This window comes from Lithobates pipiens, unplaced genomic scaffold (genome assembly GCF_037356315.1).
Source record: "Lithobates pipiens isolate NorthernLeopardFrog02 unplaced genomic scaffold, aLitPip1_a1.2 Scaffold_10, whole genome shotgun sequence".
NCBI classification, from domain to species: domain Eukaryota; kingdom Metazoa; phylum Chordata; class Amphibia; order Anura; family Ranidae; genus Lithobates; species Lithobates pipiens.
The window spans coordinates 197,144,542-197,168,174 of record NW_027507686.1 but is presented as its reverse complement, the minus strand read 5'-3'; the positions used below and the strand labels follow the sequence as shown (position 1 = coordinate 197,168,174).

The following is a 23,633-nucleotide window of genomic DNA, read 5'->3' as shown; positions in this document are numbered from 1 at the left end:
TACCAGATATGCCTGGTTACATAGGCTCTTCGAAAATACTCCTCATCCGCTCGATTTCATCCGGTTCATCTGCGCTAGGTAATACACGGTTGGATGTGCTTGGTTACACGGGCTCTCGGATGTTACTCGTCGGCTGGATCCCATCCACTACATACACGATCGGATGTGCTTGGTTCCACGGGCTCTCAGATGTTACTCATCGGCTGGATCCCATCCACTGCATAAGTGCCGGGTGATTCAAGATATATAGCAGGGATCTATGGAGCGGAACAGAGCACTGAAGGCTCAGGACAGATCCAACTTCTTCTGTGTCTCCACCAACTTGTCATGTAGTCTCTTCTTCTTCCAGTCCAGGTACTTCCTGCGCTGCCTGTTCGCCTGCCAGCCTATCAGCACTCCAGCCGCGAAGCTGAGAAAGACGGCCGCATAGAAGCCGCGCTCTGACACCTCTGCCCCTGACTGATTACTGGTTCGGGAAGAGGTTTCAAATTTCAAATGGCCTCATAGGGGCTTTTGGAAATTTTGACAGCTAATATTGCATGTATCAATCAATTAAACCCAGCCCAGAAAAGTTTGATCTGTGGACATTCCCACCCCACATATACTAATGTTGCCAGCCATACTCCATGCCAGCAAATAAGGATAAGGTGAGGTTTGTGCACATTTTTCTATTATAGAAGGTACTATGTACCAGCAAAGAAAAAGTTTGTACTTAGTTTCCAAGTAGGAAGAATTAATGAATCCTGTCAGGAAGGCACTAGCCATAGTACAGATGAAGCCTCAAGATGTACACGCAGGCACAGATGTGTGGGTGCCCATTTTTCTGTGCATAACAGTGCGCAGATGTGAACCTGCATGTGCCCACAGCTAATGTTGGTGCCAATGGGACTATTTAAACTGTAGCAGTTCTATTAGCCAGTGTTGTCTAATCTACAGCTATTACCCATGTCCTTGCAGCTGTTCCAGTGTTTGACCTCTGTTATTGACCCAGATTGCCCTGACCTTGCTTGATCTTGGCCTGTCTCTGGATTTGCTCTGCCTCCTGCTCATCTGTCTGATTGCTGACCTCTGCTTGTATCCTGACCATTCTCTGCCTGCCGTCCATGCCTGTCCCTGCACTGCTTTGGTCCGACTTTGGTGCGACTTGGAGTCCATGGACCTTTATATTGCACGAGCATTACTTTAGGTCCTGTCGGAGTCATAGCAAAGTCGCAGCAAAATCATGCAACTTTCAGGTCGCACAAATGTGAAGGGAGCCTTAACCTATCTACCCACCGCTTGATCGCATTGGGCACTATGAAATAATGAGATTGACCCATAAAGGGGTACTACCATTTGAGTCCGTTTTATAAGTATGTGAAATGGACATGCTCGGTGGGCTCTGAAGAAGAGGGAAACCTTGAAATGTGATGTGACTACAAGTGTTGTGGATTTTCACATATGGATTTAAGCAGCTGATTGTATGATAATGCTATGACACAAGTACTGGTTTGTGACTATATTCACTTACAATTTTATTAAATAAAACATGTGCTGAGGATAATGCGCTAGGTCTATGTGCCATCTGTGTTCCTCTATGCTTTCTGTATCAGACCGTCTGTTGATGACCTGGCTCGCATGACCTTGTATCCAGTTATCCACCTGTCCTGCTCTGCATGCTACCTGGTCCCTGCTAGTCATTCACCTGCTGAGAGCTGCTGCTCCTTCCGCACCTGCTACCTGCCAACTGCCCGTTAAGCACCTGCCACCTGCTGTCTGCCCAGTCCTGGGTCTGCTGTCTTTGCTGCCATCTGCTTTTCCAGTGATCTGACCTGCCTCTGGAGATGCACCTGCTACCCACTGCCACGGCTCACAGAACATCTTACAGGTACTCATACTTCGCAATGCTCTCTTAGTCACTGTTGCAACATCAGTGGTCCCAGAGCTGGAGCTGTACGAGAGGCCTCCCTCTACACATCAGGCTCTGCTATAAGGTATGTAACAAATCCATTATCATTTTCATTTTTTTTTTTTTATGTTTACCTGGTCATCCTGCCTGTAACACACCTGTGTTAGGGTGGCAATGCTCACTTACTATACTGTGTCTATAGTGAAGCAGTATTGCCACCCTGAGACAGAAAGTTTGGTAGGACTACAGAACACCCCCTTTCCCCAAACCTCTGTATCATAGTCCACAGAACCATGCAAGACTGATAAAATTGTTAACTAAGGACCAGGGGCGGACTGACAACTCATGGGGCCCCCGGGCAATCAGAGATTATAGGGCCACACAGTATACACAAACACACACACACAGTATACAATCACACAGTATACACAGACATGTTTCTATTGGCTGAGAAGGTACTGGAGAAGTGGTGCAGCTATAATCTCGGGATTTTTAGACCAAAAGGATGTTGGTAAGGGACATTTTAGAGACTATGTAAAAATCTGGCTGGCAACCCTGATGAGGCCCCCTAGTGGCAGTACCCGAGTGGCCGAATGGTCAGTCCGCCCCTGCTAAGGACTTATTAACACTTATGATGTGGGGGGAGGGGGGTACATTTTTACTGCAAAGGTGGCAAAGGGGAGTGTACACATCCCATAGTGCTGATACACAAAAACTTGTTGGAAGTTCTGATTATAAATTTGGAGCTGAATAAAGGGAGATTTTTCAGGTGGCTCAACTTTTGGAGAGCATGGGAGGACAGTGGGAGTATTTTAGATTTGTGTCAAGGATGATGGAACAGAGGAGCACCAGAGAAAATCTCAATAGACAAATTTACTTGCAAGATCTATTGTTATTGATAAATCAAAACGTACCCCTCTTTTTCCTTATTTGTGATTTTGACGCTCTTATGCCACGTACACACGACCGGTTTTATCCGTCAGAATAAACTCTGATGGTTTTTCTGATGGAGTTCTGATGAAACGGACTTGCCTACACACGATCACACCAAAGTCTGATCGTTTAGAACGCGGTGACATACAACACATACGACAGGACTAGAAAAAGGAAGTTCAATAGCCAGTAGACCAAAAAGGACGCTGCCCTTGCGTCGTTTTTGGTCCGTCAGAACAGCATACAGACCTACGGTTTTCCAGATATAAATTGATTCCGTCGGAAAGATTTAAAACATGTTGTATTTCTAGGTCCGTCAGAATTTTCGGGAAAAAAAAGTCAGCTAAAGGCCACACACGATTGGAATATCCAATAAAATGATTTTGTCAGACTTTTTCTGCCTGAAAGTCCGACCGTTTGTACATGGCATAAATCTCACAGACTAGAACAGTCTTTCCCATACTAATATAATACTAATATAATGACTTCAGTTGTTATAGAAAGGTTTCCTAGTTTAGGTTATCCTCTTATAAGAATTCTTTACCTTACACTCCTGTTTATAATTCATTATAGGTTTTGTATGTATACATATTTATACAGTAATGAGCTTCATTCCGCTTGTCATAACTCACCTAATTACTATATTTGTTATTGCTTTTAATAATCAAATAAACGTATTTGACAAGGATAAATCAAAACATGGCTCTCTATCAAGCAGATTATCATTAGCAGAGGTATAAAATTACCTCTTTCTTCAAGATGATCTGCTTGTGTATGGACACTTTAGGAACAAGACGCATATATGTTTACTCATTTGTAGTATACATTAGGAACTAAAGCAGTCAGAAACATTAAGCAAATGAAGTACTGGCAGGTTTAGTATTTTCTCCTGCCCTGTATGTGTAATAAGTAAACTATAATACTTTTGATAAAGAAGTGTGAGAGATGGGGAATGATGAAAAATTCACACGACATTAACCGCTTCCCGTCCAGCGCACACCGATATACGTCGGCAGAATGGCACTGGTGGGCAAAAGGGCGTACCGCTACATCCCCTTTAAGAAGCGGCTCTGCAGGCACGCACATGCCCGCAGTGTTCTCCGTGACCGCGGGTCCTTTGGACTCGGTGTCCGCTGGGTTCCCACGATTGTGTCACGCGATCATGTCACAGAGAGGTAGAACAGGGAGATGCTTTTGTAAACAAAGCATTTCCCCTTTTTGCCTCGTGACAGGACAGAGATCACTTCTCTCTTTCATCGAGAGCAGTGATCACTGTCATGTGTGTTGTAGCCCCGCCCCCACATATAGAATCACTCCCTAGGACACACTTAACCCCTTCATTGCCCCCTAGTGGTTAACCCCTTCACTGCCAGTGTCATTTACACAGTAATCAATGCATTTTTATAGCACTGATTGCTGTATAAATAACAATGGTTCCAAAATAGTGTAAAAAATGTCTGATGTGTCCGCCATAATGTCAGTCCTGATAAAAATCGCAGATCGCCGCCATTACTACTACTTTTAAAAAAAAATTAGAACAAAAATTCCATAAAAACTATCCCCTATTTTGTAGACACTATAACTTTTGCACAAACCAATCAATATCTGCTTTTACCAAAAATATCTAGAAGAATACATATTGACCTAAACTGAGAAAAAATTTTATTTATATTTTTGGGGGATACTTATTATAGCAAAAAGTAAAAAACAATGTGTTTTTTTTAAAATTGTTGCTCTCTTTTTATTTATAGCGCAAAAAATAAAAACCACATGTTATCTGAGGCATTACACCCTCCCTGTATACCAACAGAAGATGACTATTTTCCTTAAGAGACCTAGCATAACTAAAGCCGGACATAGATGCTTTGAATCTTGGCTGCTTCAGCAGGAATGATCAACCAACTGATTTTACATGCATTTATTGCTAGCGGCCTTTGTAGTGGCAAGCAATGTCCATTGTATTCCCGGCAAGGACAGCTTACACCACCGACCCCTTTGTGGTTGCACTTAAGAAATGTACTCAAGCTATGGCTGGCCTAACATAGCAGTGTTTTGTGTCACTCCTAAAATCACCAGCTGTTGCGAGTTCTCATTGGATAGATTGATAGTAGCAGGAGCCATTGGCTCCCGTTGCTGTTGATCAAATCCAGTGACGCGAGAACCGGGGGCAGGGCCGAGTACTGCTGTCTAGACATGTGCAGAGGGAAGTATTTTGTTTCGGAATTTTGTTTTCGTTCGAAAAATACATTTATTTAGTTACTCCCAAAATTCGTTTTTATTTATTTAATTTTTTCGTTCAAAAATTGCATTCGTCCGAAAATCCACATGAATTACAGTCGAATCTGTTTTTGAAGGCTTATGGTGTCTGTTGAATGTATAAAGAAGATTCGACGGAGCTGCTAAACTCTATATAGCATACTTTGTGTGAACTTTAGAAGCCTATTAAAGTCTATGGGACTCCAACATTCAAAATCTAAAGTGCTAATTTTAAAGGCTAATATGCAAGTTACTGTCCTAAAAAGTGTTTGGGGACCTGGGTCCTGCCCCAGGGGACATGTATCAATGCAAAAAAAAGTTTTAAAAAAGGCAGTTTTTTCGGGAGCAGTGATTTTAATAATGATTAAAGTGAAACAATAAAAGTGTAATATTCCTTTAACTTTCGTACCTGGGGGGGTGTCTATAGTATGCCTATAGTATGCCTGTGAAGGGGTGCATGTTTCCCGTGCTTAGAACTGTCACTGCACAAAGTGTCATTTCTGCAGGAAAAAAAGTCATTTAAAATCACTCGCGGCTATAATGAATTGTCGGCTCCCGTAATACAGAGACCATTAATTGAAAGTCATTGATAAAAAAAAAAACAACAAAGCGTGGGGTTCCAGCAAATTCAATTACCAGACCTTTCAGGTCTAGTATGGATATTAAGGGGAACCCCGCCTAAAAATCCATATCAGACCCTTTATCCGAGCACGCAACCTGGCAGGCCGCAGGAAAAGAGGGGGGGACGAGAGAGCGCCCCCCCCTCCTGAACCGTACCAGGCCACATGCCCTCAACATTGGGAGGATGCTTTGGGGGTCTGTGACTCCTCAAAGCACCTTGTCCCCATGTTGATGCGGAGAAGGGCCTCATCCCCACAACCCTGGCCGGTGGTTGTGGGAGTCTGCGGGCGGGGGGCTTATCAGAATCTGGAAGCCCCCTTTAACAAGGGGACCCCTAGATCCCGGCCCCCCCTGTTTGAAATGGTAAGGGGGTACAAAAGTACCCCTACCATTTCACAAAGAAAGTGTAAAAAATAGTTAAATAAGACAAACACACTTTTGAAAAAGGCCTTTATTAAAAATAAAAAAAATTAAAAAAGATTCCAGCGGTGGTAATCCACTCTTGCTATCCAGCGACGGATGATCATCTCTCCAGCGATGGTTGATCTGATCCAGCACAGCGAATCCATCCATCTTATATGCGGAGGGCAGAGCCACCTTCACCTGACCCTGCCCCCTCTGACGCGAATGGGGAAGCCAGGCTTCCCCAATGACATATGGGTGACCCCGCCCCCTCTGATGTAACACAGGTTCCTTTACACCCCAAAGCATCCTCCCAATGTTGAGGTTATGTGGCCTGGTATGGTTCAGGAGGGGGGGTGCTCTCTCGTCCCCCCCTCTTTTCCCGTGGCCTGCCAGGTTGCGTGCTCGGATAAAGGGTCTGGTATGGATTTTTAGGGTGACCCCCACATCAATATTCTTTAAAAATTTGACGCAGGGTTCCCCTTAATATCCATACCAGACCTGAAGGGCCTGGTAATTGAATTTGGGGGAACCCCACGCTTTTTTTTTTTTTTTTTTAATCAATGACTTTCAATGAGTGGTCTCTGTATTACAGGAGCCGACAATTCATTATAACCACGAGTGATTTTAAAAGACTTTTTTTCCTGCAGAAATGACACTTTGTGCAGGGACAGTTCTAAGCACGGGAAACATGCGCCCCTTCACAGGCATACTATAGACACCCCCCAGGTACGAAATTTAAAGGAATATTACACTTTTATTGTTTCACTTTAATCATTCTTAAAATCACTGCTCCCGAAAAAACTGCCTTTTTTAAAACTTTTTTTGCATTGATACATGACCCCTGGGGCAGGACCCAGGTCCCCAAACACTTTTTAGGACAGTAACTTGCATATTAGCCTTTAAAATTAGCACTTTAGAATCTTTTCTCTCTGGCAAATCTTTTCTCTCTATGTCGAATATTTTCTCTCTGTCGAATATTTTCTCTCTGTCGAATATTTTCTCTCTGTCGAATATTTTCTCTATATAATCTTGGACTAATAGAGGTAAGGTTAGGCACATTCGACCACAGGTTCAATAGACACAGATTGTTATTGTCAGAGTCACGTCGAATCTCCTATTCTATATCTAACTGTTGTAACAACGAATACAAAAATAAAGCATTTATTTATGTCGGATCTTTCATTTTTCGGATTCTGCACTTTTGTTATCGTTTGTCAAAGCGAAAATACCTGAAATTCGGACGAAAACTAATGCACATGTCTACTGCTGCCTGTGTCAATGAATGCAGCAGCAAGACTACAGGCGCCCCTATGGAAATCGGCTCTCCGCCAGGACACTCAATGCGGAGGAGGAGCCAGGAGTGCCGCTGGGAGAACCCCAGAAATGGTGGATTGGGGCAGGTAAGTATGACATGTTTGTTATTTAAAAAAAACAAACCTTTACAATAATTTTAAGCAACAAACACTGGGGACAGCAGAGCAGACCATACTTGCCATGTCCACAACAAAACTGAAAGAGTTGTGTGCATTTTGATAGACCAACAGGTATTTTTCTGAACTATTAAGTTATTTTAAGGGATAAAACACAGGACGTGTTCATGTATTGCAGAGATGAAAAACATTTTTTTTAACTTTGTCTTGACATATACTTTAATACATTTCTCGTTCGTGTTTTTTTTTTTTTTTTTTATTATTACATGCTGACAGTTTTTAAATTTTTTAAGCACTGAAATGCACAGCATTAGCTGCAGACTTCCATAGAGCCATGCCAAAGACAGAGGCAAGGTGACAGTTGCAGCCAGTGTCAAGTCACCTAGAGGCAAGGTGACAGATGCACACCGTAGGGATCAGGAGTGCACCGCAAGATTGTGGACCCTACGGCTGACTGCTGCAGACGGGAGACAGATCCCACTGGGGTTAGAGCGTAAGATTCCCCGAGGAGCGGAGTCTAAGAGCCAGCAGGTGTTCACCAGCACCTCTAGTGGTGAGGATGGACTTGGCTGCAACTGGCTCCAGGTCACGACCCCCAGGGTCCCCAAGCTCACACCCACAGTAGGCAACAGGAGGATAGGGATAGAGAGGGACAAAGCCAAGGTCGGGGCCACAAGCAGACAGGAATAGTCAGGGACACGCCAATAGGTCAGGATCACAGGCAAACAGGAATAGTCAAGGACACGCCAAAGTCGGTAACGGAACACAACAGAAGAGCACACGGCAGGTAACAGGAAGCTAACACACAAAGGTTGATCAGCAGGGTTGGCCTGCAGTGCACAGGTTAATATAGAGTTCTCTGATAGGAGCTAGGGTGGAGTCATGCCAGAGGATGGACAACAAAAGCAGTCAGGTGAGGGTCGGCTGGTCTCTAGAGATGAACACATGGAAACAGGTAAGCAGACCAACTCTATTGCATAACCATGACAGCCAGCAGGGTAATTGTAAACAAATATCAGTGCTGCCCTGAGCACCTACAAGAAAGGGCACATGACAGAGTGGGCTTAAAGGCAGGAAAGGTGAATGTGTGAGGAATAGGTCAAAGCAGAGTTTAACTGTGGGTGCGAGCCGCACTGCGCCATGACTGGCTGAGCAATCTCGGACCTGTAACTTGTCCCAGATGATTGCCGAGAGGGAGGGGTTAGAGGAGATCTCCCTTCCAGTGCTGTGGTGTATTGGGAGGAAGTGGGAGCTGGGATCCTCTAAAAAGAGGGTACCGGCTCCCCCCAAAAAAAAATGACATGCCAAATGTGGCATGTCAGGGGGTCAACTCCCTTAAGGCGGAAGTTCAATTTTTGGGTGGAACTCCCCTTTAACCCCTTTAAGCTTATGCTGCAGAGAACTGGGAGGAGGTGTTTCAAGTTTTGGAGAAGCTTGAGGAAAAACAGAAAGTATGGAGAGCAATTTGGCCCATCCACCCACTCTCTTGGTAGATGTGAGACTATGGCTATGTGCATACGTTTGGGGAATTTAGGTATGGGTTAACGATGGTGGACTTGTGGGGCACATCCTACTTTCCTCACAGTATCAGCCAGTCCTTAATGGTGCCAAAAAATAAATACATGGATTGTTGATATTTGGGCAGCTGGTGTAACCTAGACAGGCCACAGATATGATTAATGCTGTTTCAAGAAGAAAGTACTGTACTTACTAAGGTTGATTCCAGGTGAATAACAGTGCAAAATTAGTGGTGTGTACCCACCAAAATGATTGTGAATGGCTGGTGGCCAGTATGGGTTTCCAATAGAAGATGACATTGGGTTTCATTGTCAACAACCTGGCTTTAATGGTTGCATTTGAATTATTGTATGTTTTTGAAGAATTGGTGCCCAATTCTTGGTATTATCTTGTTATTTAATAAAAGTTTTGGTCATAATACTCCAACAAAAATAGTTTGTGTCATATTGTATTATTTATGATGTTTAATGCGTTTGGTTTTGATGTTCAATATCACTCCACCCCCTCAGCCCTGCTTGGGTCATGTCATCTCTGTTACTAAAGCTGGCCATACACCATACAACTTTCTTATTAAATTTCCTTTAGATTTACCTTCAACTGCGTAGTAGAAGGGCCTTTCTGATTGCACACAAATTGAAAGTGTTTAGATTTGACCTCATATTATATGGTTTTGGTAAATCTAAAGGAAATCTATAGAAGAAAATTGTATAATGTATGGCCAGCCTAACTGTCATGGTTATCATGCAATAAGGAATGTGATTGGAATGTGATTGGTTATCAATCTCTAGTCTGAGACCAGCAGCTGGCAAGGTAAAAAATTCAAAGTGGCCATTGCTTACTTTTTTTTTGAAGGTACAAAGTCTACAGCTGTCATTATTGACATGTAACTGAGAGGGTCATTGATTCAGTACAAGCATGTAGTCATGAAGCTTCAGGACACCAAGTGTGCATGTGTGTATTCCTGGTCAGTCCAAGTGTACTGCCTGACGAAGGGGCCCTGTTTGGCTCCAAAAAGTTGCTGTATGTTTTTCATGTGACCACGAAAATAAAGCTTTTGACCCTATTGAGGAATCCTTGGTGTGCTGATGACATTTCTTCAATTTGTTCCAGGTCAGTGACTCACCAAGTTGGAAGGGAAATGACATGACTGGAGAATGCACATTCAAAAGCAAGTCAGCGATGTGACTCCTATAGCAAAGTATTTTCAATCATTTATTGACACGTTATTGAAAAGGTCAAGAACAGTAAGAAGCCCGTATGACTGGTTAGAAAACATTATGGTCTGTTTTTAAAAAGAGCCAGACAGTTAATTATTTGTAAGTCATCCTTCAGGAAGAATGCCATTTTTTCGGGCCTTAATGATGTTGACTACAATGTGCAAAGGGCATGGATGTCTAAACTTTCAAACCAATTCCATTGTGAGCACTGTGAGCTTTCTTGAACTTGTTATGTGTCCAAAGTTAGAGTTAAAATAGTGTGATCTATCTATCTCTATTTAAAAATGTGTGGAAGAATCTGAAACTACTCAAGAAAAAAAAGGAAAAGGTGACAGCTTAAAGTCGTACTCCAGACAAACTGATAAATACACATAAATGGAAGCCACCTTACCTGCAAAAGTTTTTTTTTTTCTGTTTATCCAGCCTTAAAGCATATTTTATGAAAGCGTATTTCATATTCCTGATACGTGCCTTCTGTACTATAAACTTGTATGAAAAATATCCTGTTCTCTATGTATAGTTTCCTTTGTTTCCTCTATGTATAGTTCCTCTGCTTTCCTATTAGAAACTGACCACACTAAGTTAGAGAGCACACCATGGTCAGTTCTGTAGCTGTGCTGGGAACTCAGGCTGCTCTCCTCCAATGACTAGAGTTGTTCCGACATGCCCCCCCCCCCCCCTGCAAAGCCTCAATGCCTTTCACTGGAAAGTTCACTGTATTGTTGTTTCTCTCCCCCCCTCAGCTCTTATGCAGCTGAGAACAGAGGGAATGTGATCAGGGAAAATGTTATTTATAAAAAAAAATCATATTTATACACAAATATTTTGCCTTTCAGTTCTATTTTAAACACAGTAACAGAATGTATTGTTTTACAAAGTGACAGTTTACAATCACTTTAAGGTTTATATAGACCTCACACACTGCAAAAGTTTTTTTTTTTCTGTTTATCCAGCCTTAAAGCATATTTTATGAAAGCGTATTTCATATTCCTGATACGTGCCTTCTGTACTATAAACTTGTATGAAAAATATCCTGTTCTCTATGTATAGTTTCCTTTGTTTCCTCTATGTATAGTTCCTCTGCTTTCCTATTAGAAACTGACCACACTAAGTTAGAGAGCACACCATGGTCAGTTCTGTAGCTGTGCTGGGAACTCAGGCTGCTCTCCTCCAATGACTAGAGTTGTTCCGACATGCCCCCCCCCCTGCAAAGCCTCAATGCCTTTCACTGGAAAGTTCACTGTATTGTTGTTTCTCTCCCCCCCTCAGCTCTTATGCAGCTGAGAACAGAGGGAATGTGATCAGGGAAAATGTTATTTATAAAAAAAAATCATATTTATACACAAATGTTTTGCCTTTCAGTTCTATTTTAAACACAGTAACAGAATGTATTGTTTTACAAAGTGACAGTTTACAATCACTTTAAGGTTTATATAGACCTCACACACTGTGCAACCATATTGCTGACCAAACTTTTCCATTGTGCACTTTGATTACATAACCAGGTAACCTTCCTGCCCAATGCCTGTGACTGGATAGTGAAGAGGCAGCAACAGACCAATAAGATAATCTTGTTTATTTCTATATCTTTCTATCTCTGTTCCTTGACAGCACATGTGAAGGTAGGGCACCCTACTGGCTACAAAAGCTGTCCCTTCCTCTACAATTGTAAGTTTTGTTGAACAGATGGTAGAGCTGCCCCATTAATTGTTAAAAAATCATGATTGCGATTCAAACCCTCCTTACGATCTTAATACAGCATTTCCCCGATTCATGTTAAACAATTGCAGAGCCAAGCAGAGCTGTCAAAAGAAAAAAAAAACCTAATCCGGCAAATGTTTATCAACAGCGATAAAGCTGTTGGACTGGTGTCTTTAATTGGACTGGTGTCTTTATTCAACCTTACTAACTATGAAACTATGAAACTATGAGACCAACCATCTCACGCATATACACAACATCTGCAGCTTTAGAAAGGGCGGCACAGTGGTGTAGTGGTTAGCACTCTCACCTAGCAGTAAGAAGGGTCGCTGGTTCAAATCCCAACCACGACACTACCTGCCTGGAGTTTGCATGTTCTCCCTGTGCCTGCGTGGGTTTCCTCCGGGTACTCCGGTTTCCTCCCACAATCCAAAGACATGCAGGTAGGTTAATTGGCTTCTGTCCAAAATTGGCCCTAGTATATGAATGGGGACCTTGGATTGTGGGCGCCTTGAGGGTAGGGACCAATGTGAGTGCGCAATGTACAGGGATGGGGTCTATTGTAGACACTCACTCAGGTTGAACTGGATGGACTGGTGTCTTTATTCAACCTTACTAACTATGAAACTATGAAAGCGAAACAAAGAATCACTCGGTTCTTTTAGATCAAAGGAATTAACTTCTGTCTGTAAATGAGGTCAGTTTAACCACGTAAAGAGGCAGTAAACCCTGATGGGTTTACTTCTTTGTCTCCCTGCAAAGGTAAAGCATAATGGGCTATTATGCATCACATAGTAGTCCATTATGTGTCACTTACCTGACACAGGAGCCAGCGAAGTCACCGCTGTCCCCTGGAGCATCCACCTTCTTCTGAGTATCGCTGCTCCGGCCACTCACAGTACCGGAGCAGCGATGACGTCACTCCCGCGCATGCGCACGGGAGCTGTCACCAATGGCATATCGTCGTTAGCAGCGGCATGCTGCTAACGGCAATGGTGCGCCTGCGCGCCGCTGTCTACCTCGCATGCGTAGTAGACAGCGGTGACTGTCTTTTAGTAAATATCTCCTAAACCGTGTAGGTTTAGGAGATATTTCTTGGACCTACAGGTAAGCCTTAATCTAGGCTTACCTGTAGGTCAAATTGGTTTGTAGGGGTTTACAACCACTTTAAAGACTAAACCTTTTTTGAAACTTGTTGCTTACAAGTTAAAATCTGTATTTTTTGCTAGAAATTTACTTAGAACCCCCAAACATTGTATATATATATGTATATGTATATATATGTATATGTATATGTATATATATATATATATATATATATGTATGTATATATATATGTATGTATATATATATATATAAAAAATAAAAGAGCACAAATGGCGGGACTTTTCCATGAAGCACACGGGAGCAAGGAAGTAAATTTGATTAAAAAAAGTTGTAATTGATTCAAATTGTCATAGAGTATTCATATTAATTGATTCCATGCATATTAGTACATAAATTATAAGATACAAACAATAATTGGAACATGATTTTGTAAAATGGAATTGGTGACTGTACAAATATCGTAAAAAAAAACCAAAAAAAAAAAACCTTGAAATTAAGTTTAAATTTCAATGTTTTTTTTTACGATATTTGTACAGTCACCAATTCCATTTTACAAAATCGTGTTCCAATTATTGTTTGTATCTTATCATTTATGTACTAACTCCTTATTGGAATGTCAATTAATGTGCAATATATTCTAATGAATTGTATAAGTGTAACAATATTAATACATAGCAATATGCATGGAATCAATTAATATGAATACTCTATGACAATTTGAATCAACTAAAACTTTTTTTGATTTCATTTACTTCCTTGCTCCCGTGTGCTTCATGGAAAAGTCCCGCCATTTGTGCTCTTTTATTTAATATATTGAACCGGGATGGAGGAGGGGACTCGAACAGCCCCTTTATTCCTCATTTAAAGTCCCAACAAATTCTCTTCTTTTTTTAATATATATATATATATATATATATATATATATATATATATATATATATATATACATATATATATATATATATAATTTTAACAGAGATGCTAGAGAATAAAGTGGCCATTGTTGCAATATTTTATGTCACACTGTATTTGCAGAGTGGTCTTTCAAATTCAATTTTCTCAGAAAAAATATACTTCAATTAATAAAAAAGAAATAAGCAGTAAAGTTAGCCCAATTTTTTGTATAATGTGAAAGATGATATTACGCTGCGAAAATCGTGATCTTTATTCTAAGCAAAAAAATTTGATTTTCATTTTCGGCAAAATCGTGCAGCTCTAACAGAAGGTTACAAGGGGCCAAAGTGAAGTTAAAGGGTAAGTGCACTTTTAAAAAAAATAATAAAATAAATTCAAATGTTTTTGCTAATAAAAAAAAACTGCATTTATTTATTTATTTTGAAGCCTGTAAAGCATTGCACCAGTGATCAGCAGCTCACTGTTTGTATGCAGGTCTCCTTTAGATCTGTCAAAGTATCTGTGTGCCTGTACATCCTGGACAAGCAGATACTATCTACCAGAAAGAATAAATTAACTACCACGGCACTCCACAGCATCATGGTAGTTCATTGAGAACTACAAGCTGACAGCCGCAAAGGAGTGGGGGTTTGTAGTTTATTCACACACAGCCCCGCTGATTTCAAAAAGTGACAGCTAGTATGGGGAGCTTCTCCTCATACTGCTGTCACGAGGGGATCGGGCAGCGGCTGCAGCATTGGGACCATGTTACGGGTTCCACCCTAAAAACAGATGGAACATGCAACATGTTCCCAAAGGTGATCCTTTAAATCAGGTATTCTTAGTAATTGCAATTGAAATACCTTTAATTAACTTTAACCACGTATGCACCACCCACCCATCATTATACGGCGGCTGTTTGATTTTAAATACTGGGGTTATGGCCAGGGCCATCTTTAATGTTGATTGGACCCTGGGCGAATATTTTCTTGGGCCCCCCCTCACCCCCATGGAATTTCGCTCTCCATCTGCTCTGAGACATATAATAAATAGCAGCTAGACTTAAAATCAGTTTACTGTATAAGATCAGGCAGCGATTGCGATTAGTTGCCAGAGGTTACAGTACATGATTTCTACTTGTTGATTGGTTGCTAGAGATTACTCTACAGTAATATTGCTCACTGATTAGAGATTATAGCACATCATCTCCTCACTGCAGGGGGCATGATATACATATGAATGCCTCCTGTATTTACATATTTATGCTGCCGGATGCAGCTATTTATATATAAATGCTGCTATTTACATATTAATGACGGTTATTTATATGTAAACACAGGGTCTGCAGGGGAGTAATTTGTACACAACAATAAGGCAGAGCAGGGCAGCATTAGTAGCAGCACTTCACACTGAGATATCAGGACACAGCATGGGACTAATACTTCAAGAGACAAGGGAATTTAAACTGGGATAGTTGACAAGTATGAGGCAGCTGCTTTGGGCCCCACAACAATGACAGGGCCCAGGGCAGCTGCCCCTTTTGCCCTGCCTTAAAAACGACCCTAGTTATGGCAACAAATAGCTGCATAACCCCCCGGTATCTTTTTAAACAGTAGGCGGTCCGATTTCGATAATAGTGGTCGTTGCGGCAAATTCACTGCAAAATCACTTTTATCGGGGGGGGGGGGGGGGTTACCCCTTCTGCTGCTCCCCAGTGGTCTCCGCCTCTTACCGCAGCCATCGGTAGTGGCGGAGGCGATCGGGTCCATTCCTCTGAGAGACATGGAGTCGAGTAGGGGAAAGATGGCCCCCACTCGGCTCCATGCCATTGGATGACGGAAGCGACATCAAATGTCACTTTGCCCAATGGGGGAATTTTTTTTTAATGCAAAATGTGAGGTCATTTTGACCCCCGATCTCACATTAAAGAGGTCCTGTCATGCTTTTTTTTCTATTACAAGGATGTTTACATCCTATATATGTTTCCCCTTTAAGTGTGCTGTGTGGTTATGTCATTATATTCTCATGTAATGACATTATCTAATTGGCACCCCTAATAGCATCATCACAGTATCAGCTAATGCTATCGCAGTTTACACTTGCACAGCCGGGCATACAAACAGAAACGTATTCTGCAATGCAATTTTTCAATCTACCGACAGAAAAGCGTAGCTATATATGTTACTAAGAGTCTCCAAGGCAACATTTCATTAAAAGCTTGTATTCCTTTCTTTCAAATAAAATGAAATTCAAACACTGGAATACTAAAAGAGCCTAGAGTGCTAAATCTTAGTCTTTATAAAATGAGCTTATTTTTCTTGCAAACATGAGGTTCAGAAGTTCAGAAGATCTTCAATATTCTGCATGGGGTCAAACGACTTTCAAAACCAGCAGATGGTATGCAGGGCATGGGAGTTTAACCAACCATCCTACTATAGTCAAGGTCAATAAGAGGAGAATATATAATGTAAGTCACACGTTCTATTGTATTATTTATTATTATTTGTGTATTTGTGCAAATTTTACTACAGGGTTACAATTTACTGTTGTACCATCAATGCACTTCAATGCATTTATTTAAAGTGCACCCATGCCCAGAATATGGACATCAACCACTTGAACTCTGGGAGATTTTCCTCCCTGCATGAGCAGGCCATTTTTTGCAATATGACACTATGGGGGTTATTTACGAAAGGCAAATCCATTTTGCACTGCAAGTGCACTTGGAAGTGCAGTCGCTCTCAATCTAAGGGGTAGATCTGCAATGAGGGGAAGCTCTGCTGATTTTATCATCCAATCACGTACAAGCTAAAATTATGTTTTTTATTTTCCTTGCATGTCCCCCTGGGATCTACAGCGACTGCACTTTCAATTGCACTTGTAGTGTAAAGAGGATTTTACTTTAGTAAATAACCCCCCATGATACTTTAACTGACAATTGCGTGGTCATGCAACACTGTAGTCAAACAATAATTATTTCATTTTTTTTTTCACATAGAGCGCTTTCTTTTGGTGGTATTTGATCACCACTTTCTTTTTTTTTTTTTTTTTTTGCACTATAAACAGAAAAGACCGACAATTTTGAAAAAAACAAAAAAAAAAAACAGTATTTTTTACTTTCTGCTATAAAACAGATTACTTCATAAATTTAGGCCAGTATGTATTCTGATACATATTTTTGGTTAAAAAGAATTTTAAAAAGCATATATTGATTGGTTTGCACATAATGTATAGTGTTTACAAACTATGGTATGTATACAGGAATTTGTGTTTATTTTTTTATTTTTATACTAGTAATGGCGGCGATCAGCGACTTATAGTGGGACTGCGATATTGCGGCGGACAGTCGGACACTAAGGCACATTTTTGACACTTTGTGGGAACCAGTGACACTAATAAAGTGATCAGTGCTAAAATACACTCACTGAGAAAGGGTTAAACATCTAGGGCAATCAAAGGCAATCAAAGGGTTAAAGCGTTTTACTGTACTATGTGTGCTGCTTTTACTCAGGGAAGTGTTGGATTTTTTTCCCTGCTTTGCAGGGACACTAAATCCATTCCCTCCCCCCTGTCAGAATGGAGATCTGTCTTGTTTACATAGGCAGATGTCAGTTCTGTGTCTCTGCCTGACGATCGGTGGGTGACGGCAGACATTCATGCTCTATGTGTCCTTAAGCGGTTAAACCCTTAAGATTTTATTTACGGAAAAAATTCTAGCTCATAACCAGTGGCATGTAGTTGCCATCATCCCTTCTAATGAGTACAAATTCAAAAAGACCTCTGTATGGTGGGATTATAAGGGAAACACTACAAAGAAAAAGAAAATTATAAAATATATAAATTTATTAACAGAGTCAAAATATACATAACAAAAAAGGAAAAAAGGACAAACAATACGTATTCTAAATTACATCTAAAAACAATTGTTGGTGAGAGAATGATACTATCCACTTATAGGTTCCAGGACCTCCAGAGGCTGGTGGTAACAGAATAAGCGGGTCAGCCAACGCGTTTCGATATTTCCAACAGTATAATCTTCTTTAGGGATGAAATGTTGTAACATTCTAATACACCACTGATTCACTGAGGCATAAGCATCTCGCATTCCCCCTGTGGCTGGAGAGGAGAGAAGAGGAAATCTCCACCTTACTCAAACAGGTCCACCCATGGCCCCTCTAACATCTCATGCAGGGAGACTGAACTTCACTATCCTCAAATGGCATTTGAAAAGGGAATATATGAGACTACACAGGAAATACCTGGCACAGGGAAGTGAGGGGCTAGATGATTGGGCTCCCATTTCAGCTGGCCTACTCTGTTGTGTCCTGTGGCCTCTCCATTGGAAAAAATGGTCATTTCCACACGTTCCTCCACAGGGTGGTGACGTTGCTTGTCCATATAAACAGTACAGTAAATGAGCTTTGCAGCCCTAGGACAGGAAGCATGTTATTGACAGGATCACCAGGTAAACATTAAAAAAGCAGTAAAAAAAAGGAATGCTAATTCATCCATCACTAAGGACTGGCAAATTGCACTAATACAATAAATCCATTGCCAATGTTGCCATCCTGCGATGTAGCTTCATGGCAATCATGATAATGGATACCTGCTGGGTGCATGTGCTACTCCTGAGGCCACACAGCTGCTCATCAGCGCTTCCCAACCCGCTCACCTGTCTCTCCGACCTCCGCACACGCACCATAGGACACGCTGCACCAGCCGCGATGGTGTACAACGCCTCGAAACAGAAGCCGAACACCAAAACGATCCACAATGCCCTGTTAGAGCCTCCTCCAAGATGGTGTCTGCCCCATCCTCCAGACTAGCAGCAACACGCTCTCCTAAGCAGTCCCTGCTAGCAGCTGAAGCCGATGGTGAATCTGACGCTACCTGCAGGATGACTTACCTAGCCCTGCAGCTCGACAGCTCACAGCCTGACTTACTCAGTTAACTTCAGTTTGAACAAATGCTGACAAGATCCCTAAAGCACACCTCTGACAAGAAAATCTTACCCTCCAGTCAAGGGACTTTCAGAACAGAGCCAGATGCTCTAACCTATGCATACTGGGCATTCAACTCTGTGATGGATCTGCAGTCCACTATTACGGCCCTCTTTCAGGTACTGGTGCCATCAATTTCTATTGAGCGCCTTGAAAATGGATAGAATCCACAGGACCCTAACCCCATGCCCAGAAGAAGGCCCCCCTCGTGACATTGTAGTGAAGCTACACTTCTTTCGCATGAAAGAGCCACTGATAACAGCTTCCCGCCAGAAGGAGTCATTGGTCTTCCAAGGTCAGATTTTCAATGATATTAACTAAGCCACCCTGGAAAGCCATGAAGCCCCACCTGCATATCCTACAACAACACCACCGCATAACCAATCGCTGGGGCTGCCCCTTCTCTGTATGCTTCTCCTTTAAGGGACCTTGATATCTTTGTAAGTTGGTTGAGAACTTCCAAATTACACTACAAGAACTCCTAGAACTTCGTGATACCACCGCTGAGGGCTCCCGTCAACGCTCCGCATCTTGCTCTCTGATGAAGCTCCAAGCCTCCCCTGGGCCAAAGACCTCCCCAGGCATCCACAAGCAAGGGCATTTCATCTCACCTGTTCCAGTCCCTGAAGACTCCATGGACTGACTGCTCCAGCTCTGGCATACGAGACGTCATGCCATCCCCTATCCTTGCGCTACATGCCCTCCAGAACAGCCCCTTGAGGACCTTCAGTCAATTGTAACTATACCCAGTCTTTTTTAAGGCCTAACCGACAGATTCTGTTATTTTTGCTTTCACTGCATTAATTACATTATGTTTGAAACTGCATTCACTAGATATGGGCGCCGTCAAAAAATGTGTTTTGTTTCGTTATGCTTCGTTCCATACGAAAAAAAATTGTATTTCCTAATTCGTGTCCGAAACTCAATTCGGATTCATACAAAATACGAATTTTCATTAGATTTGTAAACTTTTTGTTAAAGTTTTTGTTTTGTGAAAGTTCGTTATGATGAATTTATCATTATGAGGGGTTCCCACCATCCCTGTGCTGTCTTCCTGGGTTTTTAACCTTTAGTTTTGTTAACTTTTCATAAAAATAACGAAAGTTTGTTATGATGAATTTATCATTATGAAGGATTCTCACCATCCATGTGCTGAGTTCCCAGGTCTGTACACCTGCTGTGTCCATTATGAGGGGTTCCCACCAACCATGTGCTGAGTTCCTGGGTCCGAGTGTATACCCGCAGTGCCCATTATGAGGGGTTCCTACCATCCCTGTTCTGTGCTGACTTCTTCTGATTTGTGAACAAAACACCAGTCACAATTCTGTAAATTTGGATCCGAAATTTGTTAACGAAATTTCGTATTTCGTATGAAATTCATAAGCATAGAAATTCCCATAGGGTTCCCACCATCCCTGTGCTGACCTCCTGGGGTTTTAACTTTTCGTAACAATTAAGAATTTTCGTTATGAATTTGGATCCGAAATTCGTAAACGAAATTTCGTATTTCGTACGGAATTCGTATGCATAAAAATGTGTATTTCGGATTCGTACGAATGAACGAATTTCCGGAAATTCATACGAATTTTCGTAGGAAAATAATCTCCCATGTCTAATCACTACAGACGCACATAGCAACACCAGCATATAGAACCTTTCCCCTTACTGTAGGATCTAGGCAATAAAGGAACACAATTGCTTAGGCCCCTTTCACAGTGCCGTGCCTGGAACATCACGCAATTTTGCCACAATTTCAAGGAATGCCTATGTAAAATTTAGGTTTATGGACTTCAACTCACATCAAAGTCAGACCAAAGTAGTACAGGGAGGACTACTTTGAAGTCGGTGCAACTTGAAGTCGCACTGATATGAATGGTATTCGTTGGAAATCATGGAGTATGACTTGTCATGCAACTTTGCAGTCTTAAGTCGCAGGACAAGTCGTACAAGTTTTTTAGGGGCTTTAGTGGTAGACACTATTTGACTATAGTTAAGAACTTGCATAAATGACAAAGTGCAGTTCACTAAGCAGAGCAGAACCTCCCTCAGTTAATAAAGGTAAACAAATATATCTATATAAGCAGCTCTATATCAATAGCAGAAAAATCAATATGAAAATAGGTAAATCAATATTTAGCAACACAACTGTGCTCTAAACGTGTCTAAAGGATTAGCAGTTTCCTAGTGGTTTTTCAGTGCACTAGAAGAAATGAGGGAAGGTGAGGTACTTCTCTAAATAGCAACAGACTGGGCCCTGCAAGGATTTTTCTCTACTTAAGGGAAGGTGCATTTAGCCTCCCCCGCCCACCGTAAGGGCCGTCTTTGATAATGATATTGATTGGACCCTGGGCAAACATTTTCTTGTGCCCACCACCCCCACCCCCCCCCCCTTAATTCTGAGACCTACAAACCATAGCAGGTAGACTCAAAATCTGCGTACTTCAGCAGATCACGCAGCAATTGCAATTGGTTGCCAGAAGTTACAGCCCATGATTGCCACTCACTGACTAGTTTCTAGAGGTTACAGCACATAATTTCTGCTTGCTGATTGGTTGCTAGAGGTTACAGCACATTATTACTGCCCACTGATTGGTTGCTAGAGATTACAGGTCATCACTACAACTCACTGGTTGCTAGGTGTTACAGCACATGATTACCGCTCACTGAATGGTTGCTAGAGATTACAGAAGATCACTAATGTTCACTGATTGATTTCTACAGGTTACTGCTCTTTATTAGCACTTACTCAGCAGTAGAGCAATCCCAAATAATTGAACAAGTAACGTGGCACATTGATACACCTGCTATAGGAGAGGCTCAGAGACTGCGGACATGCTAAAACATAGCAGGTGGCTATGCTGACACAGAGACACAGCCAGCGCTCCAATCTCATGCCGTTCTGCTCTCCTCCTCTGACAGGAGCAAGGAGGGGGAATGGGCAGGAAACACAGAGTCTTCTTCTCGTTGCTGACAGGGGTGGCAGTGTCACAGTCTCTCCTCCTCTGAGTGTACACCCACTGTGCCTATTATGAGGGGTTCCCGCCATCCCTGTGCTGTGCTGACTTCCTCTGATAGGTGAACAAAACCCCAGTCGTGTTTCTGTTGATTTGGATCCCAAATTCGTTAATGAAATTTTGTATTTCGTATGAAATTTGTAAGCATAGAAATTCCTAAATGGGGTCCCACCATCCCTGTGCTGACTTCCTGGAGTTTTAACTTTTAGGTTCATTAAGATCCCTTTCACACCAGGGCGTTTTGCAGGCGCTATAGCGTTAGCGGTGTGGTGTGAAAGGGGTCTTACTTTTTCTAACAATTAAGAATTTTTGTTATGATGAATTTATCATTATGAGGGGTTCCCACCATCCCTGTGCTGTGCTGACTTCCTCGCTTTTTAACTTTTAGGTTCGTTAACTTTTCGTTAATTACGAATTTTCGTGATTTGAATTTGGATCCGAAATTCGTAAACGAAATTTCGTAATTCGTATTCATAAAAGTTTGTATTTCGGATTCGGACGAACGTACGAATTTTCGTTTCGGACGAAACTAATCGCACATGTCTAATATGTATCCCTGAGACTCAAGCTTGTGGCATAGCAATCTATTTTATAGGTACAAGGAAGCCCATGTTTTGTTTACCACAGCCCCTCTCATGTTTGGCCACGCCCATTTTTTGCTGTAACGTGCCGCAGGTCACGATCTTCATGAAATGTCCCTCATTCAAAAGTTGGGAGGTATGCTATACAGAACTCGGTGCAACTTAATTGTACGAGTTGGTACCCATTCACACTTGCGCAATGCCCTGCGAATCCACTGCGAGTTCCTACATCGCACCTGACCCACAAGGAAGTTCACACTGCCATATCCGAATTGCTGGGAGTGTCAATACAATGTTAATTCCACCCCAAAATCGGGTCGCAAAATGTCATTCTCTGGTCTAATAACTAATAACATTTTGCGACCCGATTTTGGGGCCACATATCTCGGGGTCACTTATAGCTAGAAACCCCAAATTTGGTATGCAAACACAATAGTACTAGCTCTACAACATATCCAAATTTGAAGTGTCTAGCACCAAGTGACCCTGAGATACATGGCCCTAAATTCGGGTCACAAAATATTTTCGAATGTAGTTGAAATAATGTCGAATCATGTTGAAATCATTTCGAATCCGGTAGAAATATTTTCGAATTTCGTTGAAATATTTTCGAATGTGGCCGATTTTTCGAATTCGGTAGAAAACTAAACGAAATCCGAAAACGAATTTAAGGAAGTTAACGAATATAACTAAACGAAATTAATGATTTAACTAATTAAAACGAAACTAAACAAATGTTTTCCTTTTGCACATGTCTAGTAAAACTAATCTGTATAGGAATAAAAACCTAAACTAATGCAGCCACCACCTCAGGGGGAAAATTTGCTTTTTGACTTTAGTACAGCTTGTTTACACCACCTTCCCTGTGTGCAATTCTGTAGGAGCCAGATGAAGTTAGTTGCCAGTTAAACTTGCAAAGCTTATGGGTTTAACATGTTCCTCAAGGCAAGCTTATCCTTTTTAACCCTTTCATAGCCAAAGCAATTTTTTTGCGCAGGTTAAAATGTGTTAAGGCCTGAAGATTACATAACCCCCCAACCAGGCATTATATATTCTGAAAGCACAAAA

The 23,633-nt window shown here is 41.7% G+C and overlaps 1 protein-coding gene across 1 annotated transcript; it reads right to left on the bottom strand.

The window, feature by feature from the left end:
- Positions 1-249: 249 nt before the first annotated feature.
- LOC143926144 (mitoregulin-like) lies at positions 250-19,643 on the bottom strand. Its single transcript, XM_077450224.1, has 2 exons — positions 19,582-19,643; positions 250-466 (listed from the first exon to the last, which is right to left on the bottom strand). The coding sequence occupies exons 1-2, from the start codon at positions 19,641-19,643 to the stop codon at positions 286-288; spliced, it is 243 nt and encodes an 80-aa protein (XP_077306350.1). The 3' UTR covers positions 250-285.
- Positions 19,644-23,633: the final 3,990 nt, after the last annotated feature.